At 40.2% G+C, this 26,597-nt stretch overlaps 1 protein-coding gene across 5 annotated transcripts; it reads left to right on the plus strand.

Moving 5' to 3' along the window:
- The first annotated feature begins 86 nt into the window (after positions 1 to 86).
- Positions 87 to 24,683, plus strand: PRMT9 (protein arginine methyltransferase 9). Of its 5 annotated transcripts, none has more exons than XM_039391020.1 (14): positions 87 to 123; positions 5,245 to 5,361; positions 5,911 to 6,114; positions 6,637 to 6,785; positions 7,972 to 8,208; positions 8,721 to 8,888; positions 10,006 to 10,108; positions 12,023 to 12,129; positions 15,660 to 15,852; positions 19,384 to 19,567; positions 21,632 to 22,343; positions 23,476 to 23,629; positions 24,024 to 24,146; positions 24,354 to 24,683. In XM_039391020.1, exons 3-14 carry the CDS (start codon positions 5,938 to 5,940, stop codon positions 24,567 to 24,569), a joined length of 2,523 nt encoding a protein of 840 aa, XP_039246954.1. In that variant the 5' UTR covers positions 87 to 123; positions 5,245 to 5,361; positions 5,911 to 5,937; the 3' UTR covers positions 24,570 to 24,683. The 5 variants fall into 5 exon arrangements, with proteins under 5 accessions (XP_039246954.1, XP_039246953.1, XP_039246955.1 ...); XM_039391019.1 differs by lacking the exon at positions 87 to 123 and adding an exon at positions 4,928 to 5,014; XM_039391021.1 differs by lacking the exon at positions 87 to 123 and adding an exon at positions 4,928 to 5,014 and having other exon boundaries at positions 5,245 to 5,357.
- The last annotated feature ends 1,914 nt before the right edge of the window (positions 24,684 to 26,597 follow it).

The raw sequence follows: 26,597 nt of genomic DNA on the forward strand, positions 1-26,597 counted from the left end.
TTCCGACCGCCCCGCGGCGGCGGCGACACCGACTCCGACACCGTGCGGGGCGGGGGGGCCGCGCCGGTGCTCCCGGTGCTCGGGCGGAGCTGCTGCTGGAGCACCGCGGGCGTCCCCGAGCGGGTAAGGCGGGTGGGTACTGCCCTGCCGGAGAGAGCCCTCTGCCCTGCAGAGGCACGTCGGCAAGGCAGAGAGGTGGGCAGTCGCCAGCCGTAGTTTAACATGGGCGAGTGTCGAATTCTGCACCTGGAACGGAGCAACCCTGTTTGTGTGTACAGGCTGGGGGATGAGATGCTGGAAAGCAGTGCCGCAGAAAGGAACCTGGGGGTTCTGGTCGGTTGCAAGTTGAATCTGAGTCAGCAGCGCCCTGGCAGCCAGGAGGGCCAGCCGTGTCCTGGGGGCATCAGGCAAAGCATCACCAGCTGGGAAGGGGGGGGAGGTTTAGGCTGGATATCAGGAGGAGATTCTTCACCCACTGGGTGATCCGGCACTGGAACAGACTCCTCAGGGAAGTGGTCACAGCACCAAGCCTGACAGAGTTCAAGAAGAGTTTGGACAATGCTCTCAGGCATGTGGTGTGATTTTTGGGATGTCCTGTGCAGGGCCAGGAGTTGAACTTGATGATTCTGATGGGTCCCTTCCAACTCAGCATATTCCATGATTTTACCAGCTGCCGGCCCCCCTCCACTTCACAAAAACGTTCATGGGCTTTAGGAAGGGGCTGAGCAGGCTCTCACCTGGAGGATGCACAGAGCTGCACACAGGCTGCTTGATCCATAATTGGCCATGCTGGTCTGCTGGCTGAGAAGGCTGGCACTGCTCGCCTGCCCCATCCTGCTTCTGTGTCTGGCCGTGAAATGCTCAGTACAGTAGAGGCAGACTCACCTTTATGTCTTCATTCAATAAACTAATACAAACAGTTTTTGTGAACAAGTACTGCATGCAGCGAGAGCAAGACCTTGAGAAGACAACTCGAATTATTTCAGTTCAGAATGTTGGGAAACTCATGAAAAAAAAAAACAGAAAAAGGCTTGTAGTTGTACTTTTATTTATACTTTAGCTATAAGTTCATGGTTTTAATGTTTTGACCATAGTGCAATTCATAGTGCCTTGGTGTTACCCTATTAGATGATTGGGGGGTTATGTGATCTCTCCTTTGGGAGTAACTTTAATTTATTTTGTTTTCGGTATAGTGGCAAGTCGCATGTTAGTTTCTGCTCCATTTGAAACAATGAGCTTTGGTATTAATTAAATGTATTATTGTTGAGCCCACAGTTAAACCTAATCTGCATGTCTGAGATGAAGATAACTGGCAGTGTAACTATCAACCCCTTTCTGTATGACCCCAGGCACCGACCTGCAGAAGTCAACTATGGAAATAGGGGGGCACATCATGAATCTCATTTTAAATTAATCTGCAAGATCACATTGTCTACTGTGACACTTATTTTCTAATATTACTTAACTGAGAAACTACTATGTTATTCAAAACTCAGTTTAAAAATAATTTAAAAAAAAACAAAACACCCTAAAGAAATAACAAACAATCCTTATCTCTGTTTAGATTACTGGAGCAGCATTTCAAGAGTAAGTATGCCTTCCATGAATAGTTTGTTTACTTTGACCTGTAGTTGTCCTTGGCATTAGTTGGAATAATATTTTTCATGCTTGTTTATAGTTACTGTAGTTTTCCTGTTATAATTTCACTAAAGTGTTGTAAAGTAATTGGATCCCATGCTTTGTGTGGATTTCTGCTTGCATTCAAACTAAAAATGGGGGGGGGGAAAGAATGTTTAGCTTAGTACTGAGCTTTTTAGCTGGCAAAAAAAATCAGGTCTAAAGTTTAGGTTTGTCCTACCATGACAAGCCCATTAAGGAAAATTGGTCCACCTGGCTCAATCATGTAAAGTAAAAATGTATTCCATTCTAGTTGCACTTAAAAGGAGCAGTTGTAGTCCAACAGAAATACATACATAAACATAACACATTTTTTCCCAGAATAGAGTTAACTTGTTTTTACATAATAAAGCAAGGAACCAAAATCACTATTAATTACATCAGTATTCTACACTGTTTATCCAGTGTTGGTATCCAGACAACATTTTGGATTCCGACCACCAAAATTATTAAATATATCTTTTCCTAAACCTGACCCACCAGTCAAACTCTAAAACTGCAGAATTGTGATTTAAAAAAAAAAAAAAAAGATGGCAGACTAGGGAGAAATACTAACCCATTACTGTATGGACAATTACATATCTAATGAGCAATAAAAGGAGTTGCCCTTTTGTAACTAAGGCTTGAAGTGTCTTTATAGCAGCAGTTTAGAAAAATCTCCTCTCTTCTGCCTTTCCCTACTCAAGGTCATCAAATTTTACGGCCTTATTGTAGCCTCTTTTAAGAGACTATGACATAGGTTGACTGTGTGAAGCCCTAGAAATATCTTGTCCATAAATAGCATATTTATCTTTCCTTTGGCTATTTTTCCTTGGCATTCATTGCATGCATGGTATCAGGAAATACCCTCTTCAAATCATTTTATATGATAGGGATACACCAGCATATATGTTTTGTTCCATCTTACCTTCCTTGTGTTCTTGTCTGATCACCATTCTGATTTTCATGAAAGATGATATTCCGATCTGTGGCTGATTGTGTCTCCAGGCTGTATGTTATGCAGAGATGGGTTAGAAATGAGTGAATTTAACTTTCAGTTTTATTGACATTTTATTAGAGAGCATTGATATCAGCTCCCAGCATTTTCACAGTTGTGTTGTTGAAAACATCATTAGCAACAGCATCCTTCCAAGGTATTATAGTTTCTTTTCTTGTTTATGCACTTTTAGCTCTGTTAGTCCTGTTATGAGTTTAACAGAAATTTTATAGAATTTCCTTCTAACTCCCATCTTGCTTATGACTGTGACATCACTGTTGGCTTGCAAGATCTTAAGGGTCTCATGCATATGTGAGGTACCACTGGGCTGCCTGTTCCCTCTGCTCTCATCCATCAAGAGTGCAAATAGGAACTGACTGATCTCTGACCACCCACGATGCAGACCAACATTGTTTATTCTACTGTCAACCAATTTCATTATTATTATTATTATGGCAATCATGTATATATCTGATAAGATGGACATTCCTTTCTGGCACTCCCTTACAGCAAAATCTTTATCCAACAAATTATTTTAGAATGCAGCTGTGTGCCTTTTCTGTGTTATAAACATTGTATTCTGTGGCCATTTTTTCCCTGAAGTGTTCCACCAAAAAGCAGTATGAGATCAACAAATATCCTCCCCAGCCTTTGAACTGAGTCTTGCGAATTCCAAGGATTTTACACTGCTACTTTTTAGTAATTGTCCTCCACAAATGGGTTGAATTAGCACACAGTACTACTTCATTTATGCTTAAAAGTAGGCACTATAAAGAATTTATGCTATCCATTCAGCATTTATTTGCTCTGACAAAAAAAATAGTTGAACTAGTTTGGAGAATCACGGAGTGTCACAGATTACAATATTTGGTACAGTCTAGCTCCTGTTACACCTTACTGTCCACACGTGATAATTTCCAGTAGGTTTTTTTAACTCTTTCTCTCTCTCTCTCTCCCTAAAACCCACAGATGCTAATATTTTCTTTTCCCCATACTATCATCCTCTAGCTGGAAAGCATAATTAAGCTAAAGTCAAAGAAGGTTGTTCCCTACCTGTAACTAATTTAAAGTTCATAGCTTTTTTTTTTTTTTGGTCAAAACTGGAGGAAGGCTTGTTGGTACCAGTTGATTTAATAAGATATTATATCCTCCTTTAGAGCTCAGTCCTCATATAAAATATGTGATGCTTTCTGATACTAATGGTTGTACATTTTCATGGACTTCAGCCCAAGTGCTTTGACTAGTTACTGTATGTTTTTTCTAGCATGACTTTCCTCTATCAGAAGTTGATTCTAGCATCATTCAGGTTGCCTGTTCTGGGTTTTATCCTTTGGGTCACTTCTCTCAAAATGTTTGTAGACTTGCCCTCTCTTACAATATTATAGAGCAATAATGAAGTTTGCCATGGATTACAGCTTAACTGCTATTATGTTTCATCTAGGTTCGTGTTCCCACTCTGTGTGTGCTATTTTAATCTTGTTCAAAATGTTGGCCTGACATTTTTAGATGATGCTCATTTGTTTCTCGAAAGGGAATGCACGTACAATAAATATCCACAGCTATAAAACTCTGGAGGAGCTGCATTCATGCTTTAGAGCACAAAAGTGAGGATGAGCAGCTTCCAGACATTTCCTAATTAGTAAACAAAGCCGTGGCCTGTTCTTGTCCCAGAAGTAGGACATGACCAAATGAACTCTGCCTTTTTAAGAAAAGATGTGCACTCCGGGGCTCTGCATGGGGCTGTTTCCCCGGAGCAGACAGTCTGCCGGGTTCCACAAAGAAGGGAAGTGGTGTCCTAAGCATGGGAGGGAACGAAATTAGGGACTGGAGATGCTGAGAAAAGCTCTAAATTTTGCTCCTTGCAATCTCTTGTTGCAGAGCGGAGTTGTTAGACAAAGACAACTAGGCCTTGTTCGTGACTTAAACCTGGTGTCGTGAGCGTTCTCATCCGTCGCTCGTTGGATTTACCAAGAGTGGAATTACAATTAGGTTTTAGGAACACCCTAACTACAGTGTGTGCGCAGCGTGCAGCCCTCACACTGCCGCTGGTAAACATTTAAGGTGGCGCTTCTTCCGTGGTGGGAGCGTAGACCCGAGCAGCACGGATGGGCAAGGGACTGGATGGGGAACATCGCTGTGAATCACTTCTACGGCCCTGCCCTTGCAAGAGCTGAATTAACGCATTTTAAGGGACTGGATGCGGGTGGAGGAAGAACGCGGATAATGAAAAGCACCTTTATTCCATAGCGCCGGCTCCCGCCGGGCACCGCCCAGCGCCTGCGCGATCCCGGCACTGGGATGGCGGCGGCGGGCTGGGATTGTCGGTCCGTGCCCTGCAGGGGAGGGATGGCCCTGGAGCAGGTGATGGATGTCCCCAAGGCAGGGGAAGCCCCCCTCAGGTCCCCCGCAGCTTCCCGGGGCGGGGGTCCCGGGGTTGCCTGCCCCGGCCCCCGCATCCCACGGTGGGCGAGTGCGCACGGCCCGCCCTGGCTTGGCACGTCCCCGTGTGCGCTGCCGGTACTTGGTGGGTTTCTGGATTGGAATAAACCAACAAAACAAGCCTTGTCGTGATGGTGCTGTGTTTCTTGCAGTCCCTCTCCGTGTAAACTTCGTGTTCTTCGGCTTTGGGACTCATCTGGAAATACCGAAGGCGGTATTAGCCCTTCTCGGGCAAGTAGCTTTAAAAGTTGCAGCGGTGACCGAGGCAGGTATAAAAATGCGCATATTGGTTCTGGTAACTCTTTAACTTTTTTTTTAAGCAGAAAAAAGTCACTCTACTTTCTGTAAAATAAACTGTGAGCTCATTGGTTCGCTTTGCTTTATGGAGATACTGTTGTTCAACGAGAAGAATTTTAACCTGCAGATTTTGTGGTAGATTTTGAAATTTATGAGTGCACGAGCGTCTAGTGTGCAAAGCTATTGGGTCAGAGACATGATAAAATGTCTATTACAAAAATACATATTCCAAAGGGAAAAACACAATCTGTTTCCAGGACCTGGTCTAACACAGACACGATGCACTCTTGACTTTTGAATGGTGAACACTGGGAGCTGATGGAATTATCAGTGTCACAAAGATGAGCATGTTCTTGAATGTTTAGGATTTGGGGCGAGGGACGATGTCTTTACGAACTCCAGTGAAAATTTAAAGTGGTTTTTGATCTGTCAACTTTGTGTACAAGCTTTTTGGCCTACAGTGTGCTTGCTGTATGTGTGACTTTTTTGCCTTTTTTTTTTTTTTTTTTTTTTTTTTTTAGGAGAAGTGAGTATTTACATTCTTCAGAATGCCCAACTCCAATGCCAAATTTCACAGAGGTGGTCGGGAAGCCAGCAGGCGGGAGTTGGTTTCCAGATCTTTGCAGAGTGCTCAGCATTGCCTGGAGGAGCACGATTTTGGAACTGCATATGCTCACTATCTCCTGGTATTAAATCTGGCTCCCGAGTTAAAAACTAGCGTCAAAGTAAGTGCTCTTTGAATTACATGAAACAATTTATGTATTCTATTCCGTTGAGGTCTTTGTGACATGTTTTGTACTTGTGATTTGTTGTATTTAACTGATTTCTATTTTTATTTTGAAGACAGAATTGGAAAGTTAGTAGTGATGGAGATGGCCAATGCCTTGTTTAATAATCTCTGTATGCTTATATGAAGGGAATTCATACACTTTTAGTCTGTGTGTGTCAATCAAGTTTAATAAAAATAGGGTCCTGTTAGTATTGGAGCATGCATTAATATACACACAGGCTCTTAGTAAACACTACTGGGTGATGATCCTCTTGGTCCTTCTCAGATATCCAAGAGCTTATTTCTACTTCTTCCAGGTGAGCCAACTACCATTTTATGATAGCAAACAGTTGTATGCTGCTGCTTAGGGAGATGAGGATGTTCAGGTGCATGTCAGGATACCTCCAGATGTTTTCAGGGCTCCATTCCCTGCTTCTGGTAACTCCCAGAACTCAGTGGTATATGTTTTATTTTCTAGGAAACGTTTCAATTTACTCTCTTCAAATGGGCAGAAGAGCTAGATTCTCTGGCACGGATTCAAGATCTGTTTAACTGTTATGAACAAGCACTTGAACTATATCCAAATGATGAAGTGATATGTAATAGTATGGGAGAACATCTCTTCAGGTTTGTAGTAATGTATATTCAGTTTTTGTAAAGTTCACACTGTAAATGCAAGCACATGCTTAATACTGTATAGTGGGTACTGTTGAACTTAAAGCTGTTTGTCAGCTTAAATAGAGTAGCCAAAGCTAAAATAAATGTTGGTGGTCACAGCAAAAGTAAAATAAAAAAAAAAGAAAGATACTTTTACTAAAGTAAAAAGTTAAAAAGAAAAATGCTGTCTTCAAATATTTTCTAACAATTTATTTAGGAATTACTAAACAAAAAGAGACCGAAGTTGTTCAGAGTCACAATAGCGGTTAACATACAATTTTTGAAGTTCTTCCTTTCTTGCCTGTTAGATCCCATCAGAATTACAGCCTCTGAATGCTGTCTCTTAATTCTGGTCCTTCTTGAGGTGACATATAACAGACCTTTGAAGTGAGGAGAAGCTGGTTGTGTATCTTATACCATGTAGGGCTGTTCTTAATTGGTTTGAGCTTATGCTTGTGTTTATTAATGTAAAGCAGAAAAGTGTTTTCTGTTGCTCAACTCTTTGAGACTGAAATCATAGGTCATAATTGAGATAGTTTTCATTAGGTTTGCTTTTTGTGATTACTTTCTTTGTTTCAAAGGAACACTTCTCCCAACATTGTATTAAAGTATATATGTATCTTTGATAGTTTTGGGGCTTTTTTCATTGCTGTCTGATTTGAGAATATGCTATAGGTATTATAAAAACTTGCTTCAAGTTCACAATTTGGTTTCTTTTTAGTTTTTTTCCTTTTTTTTTTTTTTTTTCAAAATTGGCACTTAATGCAAGAGCTGGCAACTCAAGATTCGATAGTTTTGCAGTATTTCCAGTTAAATACGGTAAAGCACTTTTGAGGTTTATGGCATTCTCTTGACTTGAACATCTGTGAGACTGGATTGCAGAGTTGCTGCTGTCAATACTGTTGCAGCAAATTTTTGTAAAACCTGTTTTACTTCATCAAAGGCTGCAGTAGTGGATTGTTGGTGCACACAGTGGTATTTTTGGACTACCTTTGCGTTTTACAGTGACTTGATGTGAAGCTGTACATCATTCTTTTTCATAAGGCAGTGCCAGTGTTTCTAAAGATAATCTTTCTAACTAATGCAAAATACTTCCCCAGACTCACAGATACAGCTGAAGGCATGCTTTCTATTTATTTGTCATTTTTGCTCTCAGAATGGGCTTTAGAGATGAAGCAGCTGGGTATTTTCACAAGGCAGTGAAGCTCAACCCAGACTTCGCCGATGCAAGGGAAAACTTCTACCGTGTTGCAAACTGGCTGGTGGAACGCTGGCACTTCATCATGCTCAATGATGCCAAGAGGAACCTCACCTACCTGAAGGCCATTGAGAATGCTGTCCACTCAGGGTGCAGCTCTGTCCTTGATATTGGCACGGGAACAGGAATTTTAAGGTATGCCACAAGTGCACATTTTTAACATGAATTTAATAGAAACCTACTTGTTGTCTAACAAAATTTGATTGCTAGCAGAAAATATAATTACTTTCATGCCTTTATGGGGACAAAACTAAAGGAAGAAACCAAAGTTTTCAGAAATCAGTGAGTCTGGAGTTCAGTGTTTAGTAGTGGTTTTTGGAACCTTTTTTATTATTTGTTGCAGATGCTTTTTGTGCCAATAAGTGCCGTATAAATTGAATTACTCATGTTGGTTTTGGAGTTGTAATGCCATTTGTCCTGTCTTTTAAGTATTGAGTCTGAAGAGTTACTTAGCATAGCTGAGGGAGTATCCTTGTGCTAACTCTGGTGGTTTCTTTGATATTCTCTTGATATGCTATCAACAACTTGTGCAGTATCAATGTTCACACAATAGATACTAGTTCACTTAATGATGATTTTTAGACTTGAGCTGGTAGAAATATGAAGCAGATGGGAGGAGGGGAAAAACCCTTATTCTTGTTTTTCAGTATGTTTGCAAAAAAGGCAGGAGCGTCATGTGTCTATGCCTGCGAATTATCGAAAACCATGTATGAACTTGCCTGTGATGTGGTGGCAGCAAATAATATGGAAAGAGAGATCAAACTTCTGCATTTGAAGTCACTTGATATAGAAATTCCAAAGCACATACCTGAAAGGTACGTTGTTGCTTTCTGTTGTGACAGAATTTGCTATTAATTTTAAGGAAATGGTAAATGCTTTGTGACCTAAACAGGAAATAACACTGCTGTGGTATTACCCAGAATGTGAGAAGGTTCTCTGTGTGTTTTATGCTTTTATAGAGCAGTGCAGAAATGACAACATTTTCTTCAGATTGTACTAATCTCTATGGTAGATCAATGGTGTAATAAATTAAGGAGTTTAATTATTTGATGGTGGGAGCTTTGGGGCATATGTAATTATATTGCAGCAACAGGAAAAGAGAGATTAGATTACTGTGTAGATTACTGTGTCCTAAAACTAATTTTAACACAGTTTTATACTTAACAACTTGTGTCTCACTTCTGCAGCCTCTGAATAGGATGGAGATACAAACATTTATAGTAAAGTGTCTGGTGATGGTACAGGCTCATGATCGGAAATGATGAAGCTCCTGTGGTTTAGCCACATGGTTTAGGCCAGTCAAGCCTTGTATAATTGTGCCAGCTGAGCTACAGTAAAATATATGTCCTTTTAATTTATATAATGAGTTACTAGATGTCACCTGTCAGGAGTAAATTCCTGCTGTTCTAGAAATGTCTTCTCTTATCGTGCTGTATGCTTTTTTGGTTTAATTCCAGAGGATTTAAGATTTTAGTGTTTTTAATCTGTGTAATAATTTTATTGTGCTCTGATTATAGCTTTGGGATTTTTAATTCCTTTTTATACACATGCATGAATGCATACTCTTGCACAAAATAAATATTCTGCAATATCACTGGCTGTGTGCCCAGGCTGAAACATCTTCCTGTTTTGGCTAGATTCTTCCCACACAATTTATTTATAAATGCTGAACAAGAGGCTTTATGGTAAATTCTTGCTCAATATTTATTCTCTTTTATCTGCATCTTGAATAACTTCTAGCAACAATTCAAAACATTTAATTTTTTGGAAGAACTAAATTACCCATCTGTATCGAAACATCAGAACACTGGTAAAAGTTTTTTACTCTGAGCTCACATTGGTATAGTTTTGTTTTGGCTTTTTGTAAAGAAGGATTGTTAACAGGAATGTGTGTTATACATTATATTTCATGGTGTTCTTTTTCTTATGTAGGGTATCCTTGGTTGTCACAGAAACAGTAGATGCTGGTTTATTTGGAGAAGGAATTGTGGAGAGCTTGATACATGCTTGGGAACATCTACTTTTACAGCCAAAGGTAGGTGATGTTGGTACATATGTATATGTATTTTTTATATATATATGTACACACACACACACACATAGTAGCACATGTGTGTGTGTATGAGTGCATGTGCACACATTCTGGACCTATGTGAATGAGAAACTTCTGTAGATATTCCTTTTGTTATGCTAAAAATGAGTGATCTGTGTTTGTTCCATGGATTTGGTTTTGGTGAATGGCACTGTGTTGTCCTTCTGTGAGCTCGTGTTCTGAGTAGACGGGTACTTGGCCACAGCAACCCCCTGCAGTGCCACAGGCTGGGAACAGAGTGGCTGGAGAGCAGCCAGGCAGAAAGGGACCTGGAGTTTGGATTGACAGGAAGCTGAACAGGAGCCAGCAGTGTGCCCAGGTGGCCAAGAAGGCCAATGGCATCCTGGCCTGGATCAGGAACAGTGTGACCAGCAGGACCAGGGAAGTGACTGTCCCCCTGTACTCAGTGCTGGTGAGGCCACACCTGGAGTGCTGTGTCCAGTTCTGGGCCCCTCAGTTCAGGAAGGATATTGAGGTGCTGGAGCAGGTCCAGGGAAGAGCAACAAGGCTGGGGAAGGTACTGGAGCACAAGTCCTATGAGGAGAGGCTGAGGGAGCTGGGGTTGTCCAGCCTGGAGAAGAGGAGGCTCAGGGGAGACCTCATCACTCTCTGCAACTCCCTGAAAGGAGGTTGTAGCCAGGTGGGGGTTGGTCTCTTCTCCCAGGCAGCTATCAGCAAGACAAGAGGGCATGGTCTTAAGCTGTGCCAGGGGAGGTTTAGGTTGGATATTAGGAAGAAATTTTTTACAGAGAGGGTAATCAGCCATTGGAATGGGCTGCCCAGGGAAGTGGTGGATTCTCCATCCCTTGAGGTTTTTAAGATGAGACTGGATGTGGCACTTAGTGCCATGGTCTGGTAACCACGGCAGTGTTGGATCAAGGGTTGGACTTGATGATCTTGGAGGTCTTTTCCAACCCAGTTAATTCTGTGATTCTGTGATACTTGCAGTGGATGTTTCCCCCATGTAACCTTCCGTCATACAGAGATGGTTCACTCTTGATCACTGTTCATTTATTTTGGTTTAATCCTTTTTTTGTCCCCCGACTTTTTAAGTAACACCAAAGGGGTTTATGTGAATTTTAAACACACTATTTTCCTGCAAGTTTGAGTACACCATGGTCATTCTGAGATACCAACTAGTAGCAGAAAGTCATGTCAGTCTAAGCAGAAAATGCTGAATTACAGAAGAATTATTTCTCATCGTGACACTAGGGAACACTCAGTTATAATTTTGTAATTATGCCATATGCTTCTGCTCTTAATTTATTTTTGCTGATTTGAACCTTTTTGGGAGACTGAACAATTCCACTGGATCTTGGATTTTACTATATGTATTTTTCATTTTGGTTACCATACATCAAGCAAAGTAGTATGACAAGGAGTTTTATATGGGTTAACCTCTGTTAAATCTTATGAAATAGAGGGACTTCCCTTTTTTTTGTCGTTGCTTTGATTCTAACTAGTTTTAAAAGGTTTTAGCTGGCTTAAACCTATTGTATTGAATTGAAACTGGTGACCTCTAGTGTTAAGTGTAGGAATGATGCATAAAAGAAAAGTCCTCAAATGTTTCAATGTACTCTAATAGAATACAAATTAAGAAAACATGTTAGAGTTGCACAAGGGCAGTAGTAGACTGAAAAGTAAAGCTGAAGCCTGGATATATTGAAACACTGTACTTAAGAAACTTCTTTCATGGTCAACAGAATGCCAAAGACCAGAATCTTTACTAATCGCTAAGAACTTACTGGTGTTCTGACTGTCACTTGAATGGCTCACTAATATGTAACCCCTAGGCTTTTCAGTAATGGTAGAAATAGGTCACCATCTCATTGCATGTTCTTGTTCATGTTTTCACAGCCTAAAAATCAAGAGGTCAGTGCTAGAGACTATGGCAGAGTTATTCCTGCAAGTGCCACAGTATTTGGGATGGCAGTGGAATGCAAAGAGATACGTAGGCATCACAGGTATGTGATGTTTGAACTCATATTTGTTATTTGGGAAGAGAGACTGGTTGTTTTTATTGAGGATTTCTCATTTACTGTTCTCTTTATTTTTTGAATTGCTGATTGTCTGATTAACTAAACAGATTTATGCTCTCACTCTCCCCACTCCACCCCTTTTCCAGGCTTTTTTAGTTTTTTTAACACCTCCCTACCCCTTTCAGGTTCAGATTTTCTGGATCACTTAATCAGAAACTCTTGATTTACACTTATGCTGGAGTACATGCCTCTGATACGTACGAAAGAAATTAAATTCCTTAATAGTAAAATTATGTCTCGATTTCTGTATTGTAGATCCTTGGATTAACACTTAGCCTTTAACCTCATTTTACCCCCTTTATAATCTACTTCATACCTCACTGCTGGATCTAACCCTTCCAGAAGATGAGGACAGGATTGTGTAAAGCCTAAGTGTTGATAACCCCAGCTGGCATTATCTGTCTGAATATGTCCTTTGCCTAGTTGTGAACTGGCACAGAATAAGGTTTCTTTGCTGAGACCAGCTCTCAGACCTCTTTCATATTTTATATTCCACTCATTGCTTTCATATTCGTTTTTATTCTCCTCTTTTAGAACAGTATCACTGTATGAAGACAGTCCCTGTCTGAGAGGTTTGGATTTGATGTATTTTGTTTAGGATTAATCTTGTTGTACATTAAAGAAAACACTAACTTCTACAGGAGCTTCAGTGCACAGTAGCCAGGCTGCAATCAGCAATTTTTCTAATTTGCTAGACCAGGACAGTGGCCAGAAAGAGACCGAAGTTCCCGTGGTAGATGGTCACAGAATAATTTCTTGTAGAAGTTAATTATTCATCAATTAAAAGAAGTTTTGCCTTGAAACAGGGCATTGACTGTTCCTTACAAAATTTACACAGAATGCAAGTTAATGTCCTGTTAACTTTGGATTGTTGAGTTGACATTCCATTTCAATAACTTGAGATTAGATGACTAGCAGGACTGAAGTGATTGTCACAAATCAATTATATGCTGTTGAAAGAGGAAGAATGTTACTTTTAAATTTCTTGCCTCTGTAGTTTGAGATCCCCCTTTGCTATAGTAAGAATACTTAAGTCTATTTTAACAAGTGCTGTTAAGTTTTATGTAAAACACTTCTTATCTCTTCTCAGATTTAAACTGTCCAGATCTCTTTGAATTATTTTGATGTGCGTGTCTTCACATTACCTGAAGTGTTTTCACTATCTACAGTAAAACTTTGGGGTTTGGATGTTTTTCTTCTAATGAGCCTAATGAAGTAGCAGTGTAAAAGTATCTCTTTTCTCATGCTTTTTACATCATCCTGAACAGTTTCTGTCTTGTACAACTAGTACAGCTTTGAGCTTTTCCTCATGCTTTAATTTTTTTTTGAGTGCTTAGAAGTAGATGTAGAGCCCAGAATTGTATGAATACTTGAGTTTTTTTCCCTGAAGTACATTTAAAAGTGTGTTTAATCTATCATCAAACACTGATTCATCTTGCTGAGAGGGGGAATCCATTTTGAGTCCAGTTGTTGGTAATCTTGCATATCACAGTCATCTATCTGTGTTTGATCTGAGCTTCTACTTTGTATTCTGTCCCATTGTTTTAGCAGTTTTAAGTTATGCTGCATTTCTTGTGCTCTGATTATTTTGGGCTTTTTTTTCCCTAGGATATAGTGAAATTCTAGATAAATCTTACCACTTTTCTTGTATGTTATTTTTTGGTGCACTTAGGCCAACTTTACAAAAGGTTTTGTGTTGATTTACTCCTTATTGTAGCTTTATTACTTGATGTTTTAGTGACAGTTGTAATGTTTCTTTGCTATAGCTGGTGCTGCTTTTACCTGCTGCTTATGTTCCCTAGAATGACTAGGGTCTAACTCTACTGTGGTGTTATGTCAGTTATTAAAATATTTTTATGGCATGTTTTAATTTTCTCCTGAAGTCATTGTAAGAATTGCAGTGATTTAGTATTTCTTTACAGGTTTCAAGTTTTTTTAGTGTTTTATTTTTAGTCAGTCCCCAGAAAGAGAGGCAATAAAGTGACTATACCTCTGTGCTTGTGTACTGAAGCCAGAAAGGGTTCATGATAATATATCTAAATAAGCTTCTGAGCTCTTCCACAATACGGGCCTTGTACAGCAGCTGATCTCTTTTAGTGATACTATTTATTTTAAAATAATACATGGATTCAGTTTCAAATGCAGGGGACTATGTTCTCATCCTCGTTGTTAAAATATTTGTTACTTCACTGAGCAGGTGAGAAGACTGCAATTGTTGATAATGTTGCAGAATTTTTTAATATTTCCTGTGAAGTACTTACTACCTTGTGCTTTCTATTGCTATGGAATCTGCTCCAAAGGTGGAGTCCAATGTTAAAATGGTTAAAATATACTTACCTAAGAACATGACAAAGGGCAACTTACTCAATTCTGCAATTATGAGTTTCAAGGACATGACCATATATGATGAGAATATTATCAGACAGCCTGTCTAGTCATGCTTGGTTGTAGGGAGATCTCTTGCAGGGAGAGGAGGTTCCTGAAAAAGTGATTTAGAACTAAAAGTAGTTCTAGAAATAGAAATTTAAATAGTTGTTATTTGAACTGAGTACTAGATCTCACTATAAGAGTGTAGATTTGCTGGATAGCTGTCACTTAAATGGGAAGCACTAAGTGCTTCTCAGGCAAATGTACTTTTTCAAAATAATCTAAAGTGTAGCTTGTGCAAGACTTAGGTCCTGACTCATCCTTTGAAAATGAGAATATATTTTAAGTCCTCAAACCTAAGAGATGGACGGTGTGAGTAATTGTTTTAAAGCAGTTTAGCAGTTGTCTTTGAAGTTTTTTGTATAAGGTCATTTCTAAAAATCCAGATGATCTTCTGTCTTACAAGAGAGGATATATGTATTCTGAGTTGTAAAAACATTTTCCACCAAGAAATCAGCACTGAGGCTTTTCTTGCAGCTATGTAACTGTGAAAAATGACATATTCTGCATGGATTGTGGTTGATAAATACATAAACATACTGCAAAATGAAAGGTTACCTCTAAGAGCCTCCCAAAATGCATCTTCCTGTTGCATATCTGTCTTTGTTCGACTATTCTGTTCACCTGAAAGAAACACCTTTGTTATCTGTGCAATGTGGAAGAAGAAAAGCTTTATTTGTTCTTATTATCACAGAATTTATTTTTCTTTAGTTCTCTGTCAAGACTCAGTGAGTTGTACTTAAAGGAGCAAAAGTCTGTGGCCTTTGACAAAGGACACATTTGGCTGTTTCTCGGTTTCTGGTGAGAGATTTCAGTTCTGATTCTTGAAAGTGATGTGCATTTTCTGTGCTTTGGAGCTGCTCTGAATACAACAAAAACCCCACAGAGTTGTTTTAGTATTTTTTAGCTTTTCTATTCTAACGCTCTGTACCTTTTAAAATACTTAACCAGCCTAGGGAGAATTTCCTTTAGGTTTTTGATCAAATGACTTGAAGTTTCATTTTCTTCTCTTTTTGCCTTCACTGCAGAGTGGGAATGCGAGAAGTTGCTGGTGTGTGCTTGTCAAATTCAGTGCAGTTCTTCAGCCCAACATACGCTTTTGCTGGTTCAGAGGACACCGTCGAGCCTTACACCACTGAGAAGCTCAGTCGTATTCCTGGAGGTTACATCCCCCTGACAGAACCCTGTCAAGTAATGACAGTAGATTTCAATGATCTGCAGGTAACATTTTTTGGGAGGTTTTACATCCTTTATAAGTAATTGTTTGATGAATAGCAAGAGTGCCTTATTTTATTTGCTTTCGGGTTCAACTTCACAAGTGCCAAGGTGGCAGGGCTACACTGAAATCCTCTCCTGTTTTTGATGCTTGTCTGGTTGTGTGATTCATCAAATGACATTTTCTGAGTTTTTGAAGGTGGAGGTTTTTTGTTGGTTGGGCAGAGTTTTGGGAACTTCATAAACTACCTCACCATAAGATCAAACAGCTGCCAGCCTCAGTACGTAGAGGAGGAGGAAGAATGCAATAGACCCATCTTAAGTGATTTATGCAGTTGTGGAGCTGACTGAGTTTATTCCTCTAAAGTTAGAGTCTTCAAAAAACTCTTGAAGACGGGAGAAGGGGTGTATTTTACATCTGGCATAAAAATGTCTCTGAGTGCTGATGGGTCAGTGTAAAAGAGAGGGAGATGAAGACGTTATCCTATTCAGTTGATTCCACCCTTCAGCTCCTTTGTACCTTAGGGTATTTCTGTAATATGGCATTCTAAAACATAGCAGCATTATTTTGTGTATTTAACACAAACTACATTTGAATGCATATGGAAATAGGCCTGGACTGTAAGGCAAAGACCTCAGCCACCCACAGCTGGGCATGCTAAAAAGATGATACATCTGATCTCTGCTGTGCTTCTTGCTCGTTGACCTGTGGTGAGGAGTTACAATTGACTCAGAGCTTAAAATAGATTCTGTTATATAAATGAAATTATTCTTGGCTACTGCTTGGCCAGGAATTGCAGTGTTTCTGAATCAATAGCTTTTCCTAGTTGGCTTGTCTGACATCCTGAGATTAAAAATGAAATAAGAGAAGGCTCTTCAGTATACTACTGGGAGCAATCTCTCTGACCTAATGTTGCTTCTGCTTCTAGCATCAATAAGAAACTATTACTCTCATCTGAGAGATGTCTGTTCTTAAGCATCTGCCTGCTGGCAAACATGTAAAGATAATTTGAAAGAGTAAAGAACAGTGTTACTCTTTAAATCACGTTTCAGAACTGCTCCTTTGAAGTTTCAGTTAGACTAATAGAGTGTTCTGTCATGAAACGTTAAGATATCATAAGTAAAAAGGGAGAAATGCCACTGATGTGAATCACTGATGTGGTTGGGAATCGTTGGTTACTGTTTGTTGTTATGTTGTCACTGGGCAAATGTGGCAGTTCCAGAGCAGAACAGCAGAATTACCTACTAAAGACTGAAATTCAGATAAGAAATCACAGAGCACTAGTAATTTCAGAGACATAATTCCTAAACTCATATTTTGAAGAATGAGAGGGATGTTGCATTTTTTCTGCTTGTACCAACCGTCCAGACCTAAACTAACAGAACTGAGAACCAGACTTAAAATGTGGAACGACAGTGTTTGTCAAACTGAGTTGTGGGAGGCTTCTAAGACAAATTTCTAGTACAAATAATAAGTCAAAATAAATTAAAAAAAAAAAAAAGCAGCTGCTTTATGCTGATGACTTTATCACTGCTCTTGTTAGCAGCAGCAGCTCAGTTCCTCCCAGGCAGGGGAATGAGGTGTGGCTGTAATTAGAGGCTGCAGGCACTTGTACCTCACCAGGTCCCACCTGTGTGCCTGTTTGCTGGCAGCAGATCAGTGCCACTGGGAGGGGAAGTGAGTGTTTACCTCTGCAGCCAGTAATTAAAGCTCAGTCTCACTTTCAGGCCCTAAAGGAACTGTGCTTTTGCCAACAATTACAGATATTGGCTCTTTGTAATTCTCACGAGAAGTTACGGTGTGGAATATTTGAGAAATTGTGGATCAAGACATAGGAAACTCAATAACTGCATTCTTTCTGTAGTTTTGCCTTCTGTTTGTAGTCCCATTTACTACTGTTAATGCAAGTTATCCTTTTCTCATTCAGAGGATATATGTGGCATATCATTATTTTGGGGTTTTACTGCATATTCCTGCACTGTTGCTTTATTTTCTATGCTCTCTCCTTAACAAGACTAGTTGATAAATTGCTATCCTTATGTGGTAGGGCTGTTCAAATCGGTAATTGTCATAAATGATAGAAAAAAGTTTATGAATTGGCTAAAAGAAGAATAAATATGGGTAAAGCAGTACAATAGAGAGCAGAAAAAGCTTAAATAACTGCCTTCAGTAGGGTTTTTAAGTGATGGGGGTGTAACACTGCAATTACTAGAACTTAGCAGACAAGAACCTTGGGCCTGCTGCTCTTGAGGGATGATCAGGAAGAATATTTTTCATGTCAAATACACTTCTAAACGTCTATAACTTCACAGAAACAGAGAAGCAGATGCATGTTTGTGCTCTTACTGTCTTTCTTCAAGGGGCTTGATGCCAGCAAAGTTTCAACTTAACTATTCTTTTCCTCTCCAGCTGAGGATGTACCAAAAATGGTTGGCAGCAAAGCACTTTTATTGAAGAGCAGTGAGATCTTACTATGAACTTTGTTGGCATCCAGTATTTTTAACATGTGGATTGTTCAGCCACCTGTCAGTTGTGAGAAGAGAGGTAGACCAAATTTTGGAGGACACAATGAGAATGAAGAAGGGAAAAAAAAAAGGCAGCATGTGAGAGCTACTCATGTTCTTAGAGTGCAACTTCTCTTTTGCCTTCTGTGTTTTGAGATTGAAACCTTAAGAGTACAAGTGTTGAGATAAGCAGATCAGGAAGATGATAAATGTTTCGGAAGGGCTGTTACTAATCAGAATGGTTGTGACTAAGAGAACCTTTGGTCTTTTGTGCTTGACCTCCTGGTAATTGGCTTATGCCGGAACTAAGACATTAGAGCTGGTCCTTTTACATTTATAAATGTTGGTAGCAGGAGGTAATTCCTGAGAAAAATAAATTGTACACGGAAAAAGACATAATTCCTGTTACATATTCGAAACTTTTTAGGAGTATCAGAAAATGTATAATTGATTCCTTCTGGGAGACCTTAGTTCTTCCCAGCAGTGCAGTTGCATGTGTCTGACCTTTTACACAAGGCCTATAGCCCGAGGTGGCAGAGAAAATATCCTGAAAGGTGTTTGATTTTACTGGTTTTATAATGATTTTTTTCTGAATCTCTGAGTGAATTCAGTGCTTGCACGCAGTATTTCCAGAACTGATTGAACACAGGTTTAAAGTGAAGCCTGTGCCTAAGCGTTGGCTTGAAGCCAGCTCAAAAAAATGGCTCTGATTTTATTACTTCTCACAAAGCAAGCCTTGCCAGTCTAAAGTCTTTCTTGATGTTTTCAGTGGTTTAAAATATGTGTTCTTAGATGTAGGTGTTTTCTTTTGTGGCTAATGGATGCAGATTGTTCGTGTGGGAAGACAGTTCCTAGGCTAGTGAGTACTAATGATGGTGATTGGTATTGTAGAAGCTCGTTAACTTCAAGTTTCTGTTGGGTGCCCTCATGGATTGGTGCTGAAATTTTGGGTGATTTAGTTTAATAAAAACAATTTTTTATTTATGGAAGTAAACTCTCACACTGTTTTTTCCCTCTTTCCATTTTGCTCAGGAGCTGAAAAGCCTTGCAACTAGAAAGCCCTGGAAGCTCAGCCTGCCAGTCACTGGAGGAGGAATACTAGATGCTATTGTGGTGTGGTTTGTACTACAGCTTGATGATGAACATGCTCTGTCTACAAGTCCCAGTGAGGAAACTTGCTGGGAACAGGCAGTTTATCCTGTGCAGGGCCTCCCTGGTACGGCCTGTGGCTTTTCTTCTTGTGGTACATTAATTGGGTTTCATTTTGGTTTTGAGCTGATTAGGTTATGTCAGAGACCTAGGAAGTGGGAGCAGATAGGATTAGGAGAAGTTCAACAGCAAGTAGCTGTGAGATGGTTCCTGGTCATGTTTCTGGTCTGTAGTGCATAGTCCCTGCATCAGGGCTTCTTCCTGGAACTCTGCTGTGAAGCAGATAAGGCACCTGCTTAAGATCTGGGAGAATGCTTTTCATTAAGTTGTTTTTTTCTCTATACTGAATTAAATGCATTGTGGAGTAACTCCAAAAAGTGGGGCTACGGTCTGGCTCTGCTTACTGAAGATGTGACTTAGGAAAGGGAGGTGGGAGAGGTGAGGTAGGAATTGCTAGCTGCTACTGCCACAAAACCAAAACTAAACATTCCCACCTAGCCCTCACCCTCATGGGCTCAACTTGTGTACTGTTCTCCACATACAAGCATTAGTAGTGCCATTTTCAGCATCCTCTACTCTCCAATCACCAATTTTTTATTCTCCTGTTTCTTAGAACATCTTGAGTTGGAAGGGACCCATAAGGATCACAGAGCCCAGCTTCCTGCTTCTCGCAGGACTACCTAAAATTAAATCACATGACTAAGAACATTGTCCAAATACTCCTTGAATTATGGCAGGCTTGGTGCTGTTACTACATCCCTGGGGAACCTGTTCCAGTGACTGATTATTCTCTGGGTGCAAATCTTTTCCTAGCATCCAGTTGAACTTCCCTGACACAGCTTCATTCCATTTCCTCATGTCCTGTCTCCAGGACACCAGAGAAAGTTGATCAGCACCTCCCCCTGCACTGCCACCCTTGAGGAAGTTGTAGGCTGCGATGAGGTCTCCCCTCAGCCTTCTCCAAGCTGAACAAGTCAAGTGATCTCAGCCACTCTTCTTAGGTCTTGCCTTTCAGGCCTTTCACTACCTTGGTCACCCTCCTCTGGACACTGTAGTGGTTTGATGTCCTTCTTATATTGTGATGCCCAAAACTGCCATAATATTCAAGGTGAGGCTGCAGCAGTGCAGAGCAGAGCAGGACAGTCATTTCCCTCGATCAGCTGGCGATGCTGCCCCCCAGGACACGGTTGGCCCTTTTGGCTCTTGGGGCACACTGCTGGCTCCTACTCAATTTGCCATTCACCCAAACCCCCATATCTCCTTCTGCAGGGCTGCTCTCCAGCCTCTTGTACCCCAAATTGTACATACAACCAGAATTCCCCCATCCCACGTGGAGAATCTGGTACTTGGCCTTGTTAAATTTCATAGGGTTGGTAATTGCCCAGCTCTCTAGTTAATCCAGAGCTTTCTGTAAGGCCTGTCTACCCCTGGGGTAGTCCACAGCTCCTAATTCAGTATCCACAGACAGTAGGGACAGCTGTGCCACAGATTGGTTCAACTGAAAGCATAGGGGAGGGAAGAGCCTCTTTTAGCTTATGTTACCATTGAAAGAAATGTTTGTCAAACTATAGCAGTTTTGTTTTGAAATTCTGGTCTATATCAGTGGATTTACTTTCTTGGAATGTACACACAGAGTATCCAAAAACCATCTTGAGCTGCACACCATAAATGTTCCTGTAAAATTTACTTTGAATCCATTACCCTTTCTAAACTGTAGCTGTTGTTTTCCATCTAACTACAAATTTACCGTTGATTACAGGAGGTATTAAAAGGTTAAATATTTAATATTTAGCATTTTAAAGCAAAAGCAGTTTCTTTACCAGTACATTTTTTTTCTGCTCTGCTATCAGCATAACAATTAAGCAGGTCTATGAGAAAGAGATATTACTTTATTTTGAGAATAAATGGATTTTGCCTAGAGTGAGGCAGCTTAAGGCAAACGTTAGTGCACAAACTTGTGGGTACAGACAAGAGCAACTCCTTCATACACACTAGTAACAACTGATGAACAAATGAGATAATGGGTGGGTGGGTTGGGTGGCTTGTTTGTTTGTTTTAAGCACTGTATGGCTGCTTCAGTGATGTTTATGTGGAGTGACTGACATGACTTTTTTTATGCTCTTTTGCCAAGATTATTCTGTGAAGACTGGAGATACTGTGATGATGGAGGTTTGCTGCCAAGATTGCTACTTGAAGATCCAGAAGATTTCTTCTTTGACTTCAGAGTGTGGGATGGATTTCAGTGACAGAGACAACACGCTGAGTTTGGGCAATGAGGCTGAATTATGTAATGCTCTGGCTGGACTTCAGACAACCAGCAAACAGGCTGGCAGCAGTCAAGTGTGTGTGCTGGAATCCACAGAAATAGCCCTGCTGAATGACGTACCCTACCATGAATGCTTTAAAGCTGCCATGAGCAAAGTGCTGCTGTCATTAAATCCAAGTAAGGACTTGCAGTCTATGGATGTTGATGGACATGGCAGTGGGATAAACCTCCAAGAGAATCAAAACAAGGGCTCTCTAGATGAGGCTCCTGACCCTTTGTACATTTTAGATGTATCTGAAGGCTTCTCCATTCTGCCCATTATAGCTGGCAAACTTGGACCAGTCAGAGCCTACAGTTCTGTTGAAAAAGAACAGCATCAGGCAGCACTTAATATCATTTCAGAAGCTAACCATTTCCCTAAGGAAACATTGGAGTTCTGGCTCAGCCACTTAGAAGAAGAAAGTGTGGTGCTACAGAGACCCAAATCAGACAAATTGTGGAGTATTATCATCTTGGATGTTATAGAGACATCAGGTTTAATCCAGCAGGAGGTGATGGAAAAGGCTGCAATATCCAGGTACAGTATAAATGAACAAAATTATTTCTAGGAATCCGTAATTATCTGAAAAAAATTGAGAATATTCCTTCTAACTACAAAATTATGGTCATGTTGGTTCTGTAGAGCAGAAAAAGCTGCTTTTCTTTGAATGGACTGAACCTCCCAGAGGGTTTCTGGCATGACCATTGTATACAGTGTATACAATGCTGTTCCCCACGGCAGAAGGGGTGGGAAAGAAGGCAGAGCAAGAGCAATAAAGTAAGGGAAATGGGTAACAAAGTAAGTGTGAAATGAATTTATCCCCTTTTGTGGTGCTAGGGAAGCTTCTCTGTTAATCTCTGTGCTTAGTGAGGGCAGAATATTCCAGACAATTTATGCCCATTACCTTTTCTAAGTTTTGAATAAATCTTTGGAGGACTTGAAAGATTTTTTTGCTGCAAGAACAAATGGAAAAATTACTCTTGACTTTTGTCATATGACAAGACTCAAATTTGTTGGCATGAAAACGCCTCTAATAGTGTCCTGCTTAGCTACCCGATTCCTGTGATGAGGTCTGCTCCAGGAAAAGGAAACCTAAGCCAATCTGTGTTGAATTGGAGGTGTTTGATACTATGCTGAATGAAAGCTGCTGTGGTGTTGCTGCTCTCAGCAGCATGATGCTCTGTAGCGAAAGACCAAGCAAGGCTCAGGTGTTTTCTCAGGAAAAACTGTTATCCCCTGTCTTGTTGTCAATTTTAGTTTAACACTTAGATTCTCAGAGGGTTTTGTTTCCTTATGGCTATGCTGCCTCCTTAACCAGTGCCTCCCAACAGTATATGCTTCCTGACTTCCAGTTTTATTCAGCATTTCTGCCAGTCCTTCAGTATTAGATGATGTTGCTATGAATAGATCCCACTGTCTTCATTGTGAAATATCACCATATCCAATACTGTCACTGAGAAGAGATTATACAGTTCCATAATTTTAGTACTGTGTGACAAGTTTCCCTTTTTTTGGTATGATGCAGCTGTTGGTCAAATGGGATCAAACTCAAATGCTTAGGAGCACTTGACTTCAGGGGAAGAACTAGTGTGCCTTTCTTAAATGTAGTTAATGTTCTTTCATTATTGCTGAATGATGTGCTTTACAGGTGAAATCTCTCATTTTACAGATGTTTACTTCACAGTGGAGGGAAGATTTTCCCACAGTATGTGCTAGTATATGGGATGCTTGTAGAGTCGGAGTCTCTGTTACTGGAGAGTGCTGTTCAAGGAACAGAACCAACTCTGGGGTTTAATATAGCCCCTTTTATCAACCAGTTCAAGGTATGAAGGTGGTGGGTGTCTCCCAGGCACTGCTTCAAAGCCTGCAGCTGTCTAGCTGTTTAGATTTGGTGTAAACTGAAAGAAAACATTGTTGAAGTTATCAAGAGAGGTTTGTGTGACCAGACAGCAACCTTGAGATATTTTAAAATGGGTGACATTGGTTTTAGAACTGGTTTGGGTTTTGTCCCAGCAATGACAGATACAATGTTATTGCACAGAAGAGACTGTGCTGTTATTATTCCCATTGTTGTATCCCAGTGGTGTACCTTATATTTTTATCTGTCTCTGGCAGGTATTACAGTAATTCCTGGCAACTCTTATGTTATGATTAAGTTTTCTAACTCTTCACTTTTTAATGGTTATTGATGCCTGAAGTTCTGGTATATACTCTCAGGTACCTGTTCGTGTGTATTTGGATCTCTCTACATTACCATGTGTACCCTTGAGCAAGCCAGCAGAGCTTTTAAGGCTGGATCTCATGAACCCTCTGTTGAACAGCCCCAGCAGAGAAGTGAAGGTGAGTTGTGTGTACAAGAAGCCCAAAGCACATTTTTAACTGCTGCTCTGCAGAGCTGCCCATTAAGTGTTCACCTGGGCTGAAAATTTCAATATGGAATTTACTTGTGTGCAGGTATCTCTGAAAAGGATTGAAATTGTTTGAACTACTTCCTTTTCAAAGAAGTAAGAAAACAGTATAACTGAGTAATATTTTAAATATTTTCAGGTACAAATCTGTAAGTCTGGCCGAGTCACTGCAATTCCCTTCTGGTATCACATCCATCTAGATGAAGACCATACCTTGAACACATCTGATGAGTCCTCACACTGGAAACAAGCTGCAGTTGTTCTTGATGAGCCCATCCCAGTTCAGGTTGGAGATGAACTTGTGCTTGATGTTCAACACCATAAAAGCAATATCAGCATTACAGTCAAGCGGTGAAGAATGTCATGTGTGAGCAGCCTTGTGGTTAATTACCTGTGCATAAACTGACTGTTTGTAACATCACTGCTGTTCCTTTGTATTAAAGTCTAAACTTTATCTACTGATCAAAAAGGCTTTTTTGTTGCTTTAATAATTGATACTTAGGTTCCACTGGTGGACTAAAATTTGCACTATAAGGGTCTTACCAACCAGCTGGGGAGGTATTGTCTTCACTGCAGCAGAAACTTGATTGCTAGTTAGTATACTGATTACAGTAGGGATAGACTTCTGCTACTCTGTTAACTGTAGTAAGAAAAAAAGCATCTAGATGCCTGTACCAGAAGTAAACAGCTGTGGCTGTGTGGAACAGAGTCCTTGTTTCTCAAACTGTAGTTGCACTTCTCCATTGCCAAAGCCTCCTCCTTCAGAGTATTGAGATGTTAGTGGGACTGTACAGCATTCCAGTTGCAGTATCACAGGTCTGTGTTGCACACAGACAATCCTAAAAGGCTGTACAGGAGTGCTGTTGGATAACTCAGGTTGTATAGTGGAAGACAAAGCTAGGAAACTTGTTAGAATCCCCCCCCCCGAATTATTTCCGGTAATACAATGGGCCTGAACTCTCGTCTGTTTGAAAGTTGTATAAAACACATCAGTCACCAGGGTACTCCTGAATCTCTCTTACAGCATGGCATCTTAGTATAATGCAGGTAACAAGTTCCTTCTATTATATTTATATCCAAATGGAAGACTAATAAAAACTTTGACCTCAGCACTTATTCTACCTCTGTAGAGAGAGGAGGAAGACTGTTAGCAAGATATTTCTGTAGCAAAGCTGCTTTATACTGTGTTGTCTATTCAGTGGGGAAGAGGCACTTCTGTGAACTTTCCTTAACAGCAGACTGTATAAAGAGCCATCCACAAATGATTGTTCTAGAATCTCAGGGCCTGCTTAAGTAATTTTGTACTCTTCGTTGGGTCTAATGTTTCAGATGGGCCCTCTCAGTTTAAGCTGAGGGACTGTTGGAGCTGTGGTTGTCCCAGCCTGCAGCTGAACCTGCACCTGACAAATTGCTGTAATAAAGCTCCTTTTAGAAGGGTGGAGGAAAGCTCTCCACTTTATTTGTTTTTCCTAAACAGTGGTAATGACAGTGTCAGGTTTTGTGAAGATAAAGTAAGTGGATACCATCCATCGTCCAAGGGGTACAATGTATAACATAAGTGAATTAGAGCAGGACAGAGGCTTTTCACACTACACGGAAGACAGTGTTTCTTAAAAACCCCAAAACCGTGATCCATAAAATTGAAAGTTACTGCCTGACACAACTAAACCTAGTAGGTGCATGGTAACTTCACCAGAGTGCAGTTTTATAAAGAAGTGTTTAGGTTTCTGGTGCAGGAAGACCTCTAATAAAAGCAAAACCAATTAAGAGTGGGTAGGTGTATTTATTAAGATTCTTAGCAATTAATATGACAGCAAAATGACTTAAGAGAAAAATCAAAGACATATTCTAGTCTCCTTGAGTAAGGCAAGAGCAATACTTAAAACTTCTGATTAAAAAACTTAGGAGAAGATTGGGCATGAGACAGAGGAATAAATATGGTTAAAAGGAAGATGAACTGTTTGCAAATTAACTTTTTGTATAATCCTGATAGGTCATGCTGTGGAATATTGTGGTAGTAGTTTTCAAAAGCCGAGGTAGGTGTCACTGTAAGATTTCCATTTGTTTTGGAAATTCAGTAGCAATTTTTATGAAAAGGTATGCTCATATAAGCTACTGCAATGAAAAAATAACTTTTCTCCCAGAAAAAAAAAAAGCAAGCAGGAATATTGTGCCAATGGAATGAGTAATAACAAAAAAACTTAGTAGCTTTCCAGAAACACTCTGAAAGAAGACACTTAAATAGCTGCTCTCCTATCAAAGTCCCCTCTGTACCTTATTTAAGTTTTACACCAAACAGCTGTATTAAAAAACAAATTCCTTCAGTGTGAGGTTATGAAAAGCCAGAACACAGTAGCTACTCAGCTTCCAGCAGCTCTGATCC

This window comes from Pipra filicauda, unplaced genomic scaffold (genome assembly GCF_003945595.2).
Source record: "Pipra filicauda isolate LSUMZ 115617 unplaced genomic scaffold, ASM394559v2 scaffold8_size5757611_pilon, whole genome shotgun sequence".
NCBI lineage: Eukaryota > Metazoa > Chordata > Aves > Passeriformes > Pipridae > Pipra > Pipra filicauda.

Excerpts from the sequence above, each read along its gene's own strand:
- PRMT9 (XM_039391020.1), top strand. The coding sequence starts at position 5,938 with ATGCCCAACTCCAATGCCAAATTTCACAGAGGTGGTCGGGAAGCCAGC. Across the intron at positions 15,853-19,383 it reads TAGATTTCAATGATCTGCAG|GAGCTGAAAAGCCTTGCAAC; the intron begins GTAACATTTTTT and ends CATTTTGCTCAG. Across the intron at positions 19,568-21,631 it reads TCCTGTGCAGGGCCTCCCTG|ATTATTCTGTGAAGACTGGA; the intron begins GTACGGCCTGTG and ends TCTTTTGCCAAG.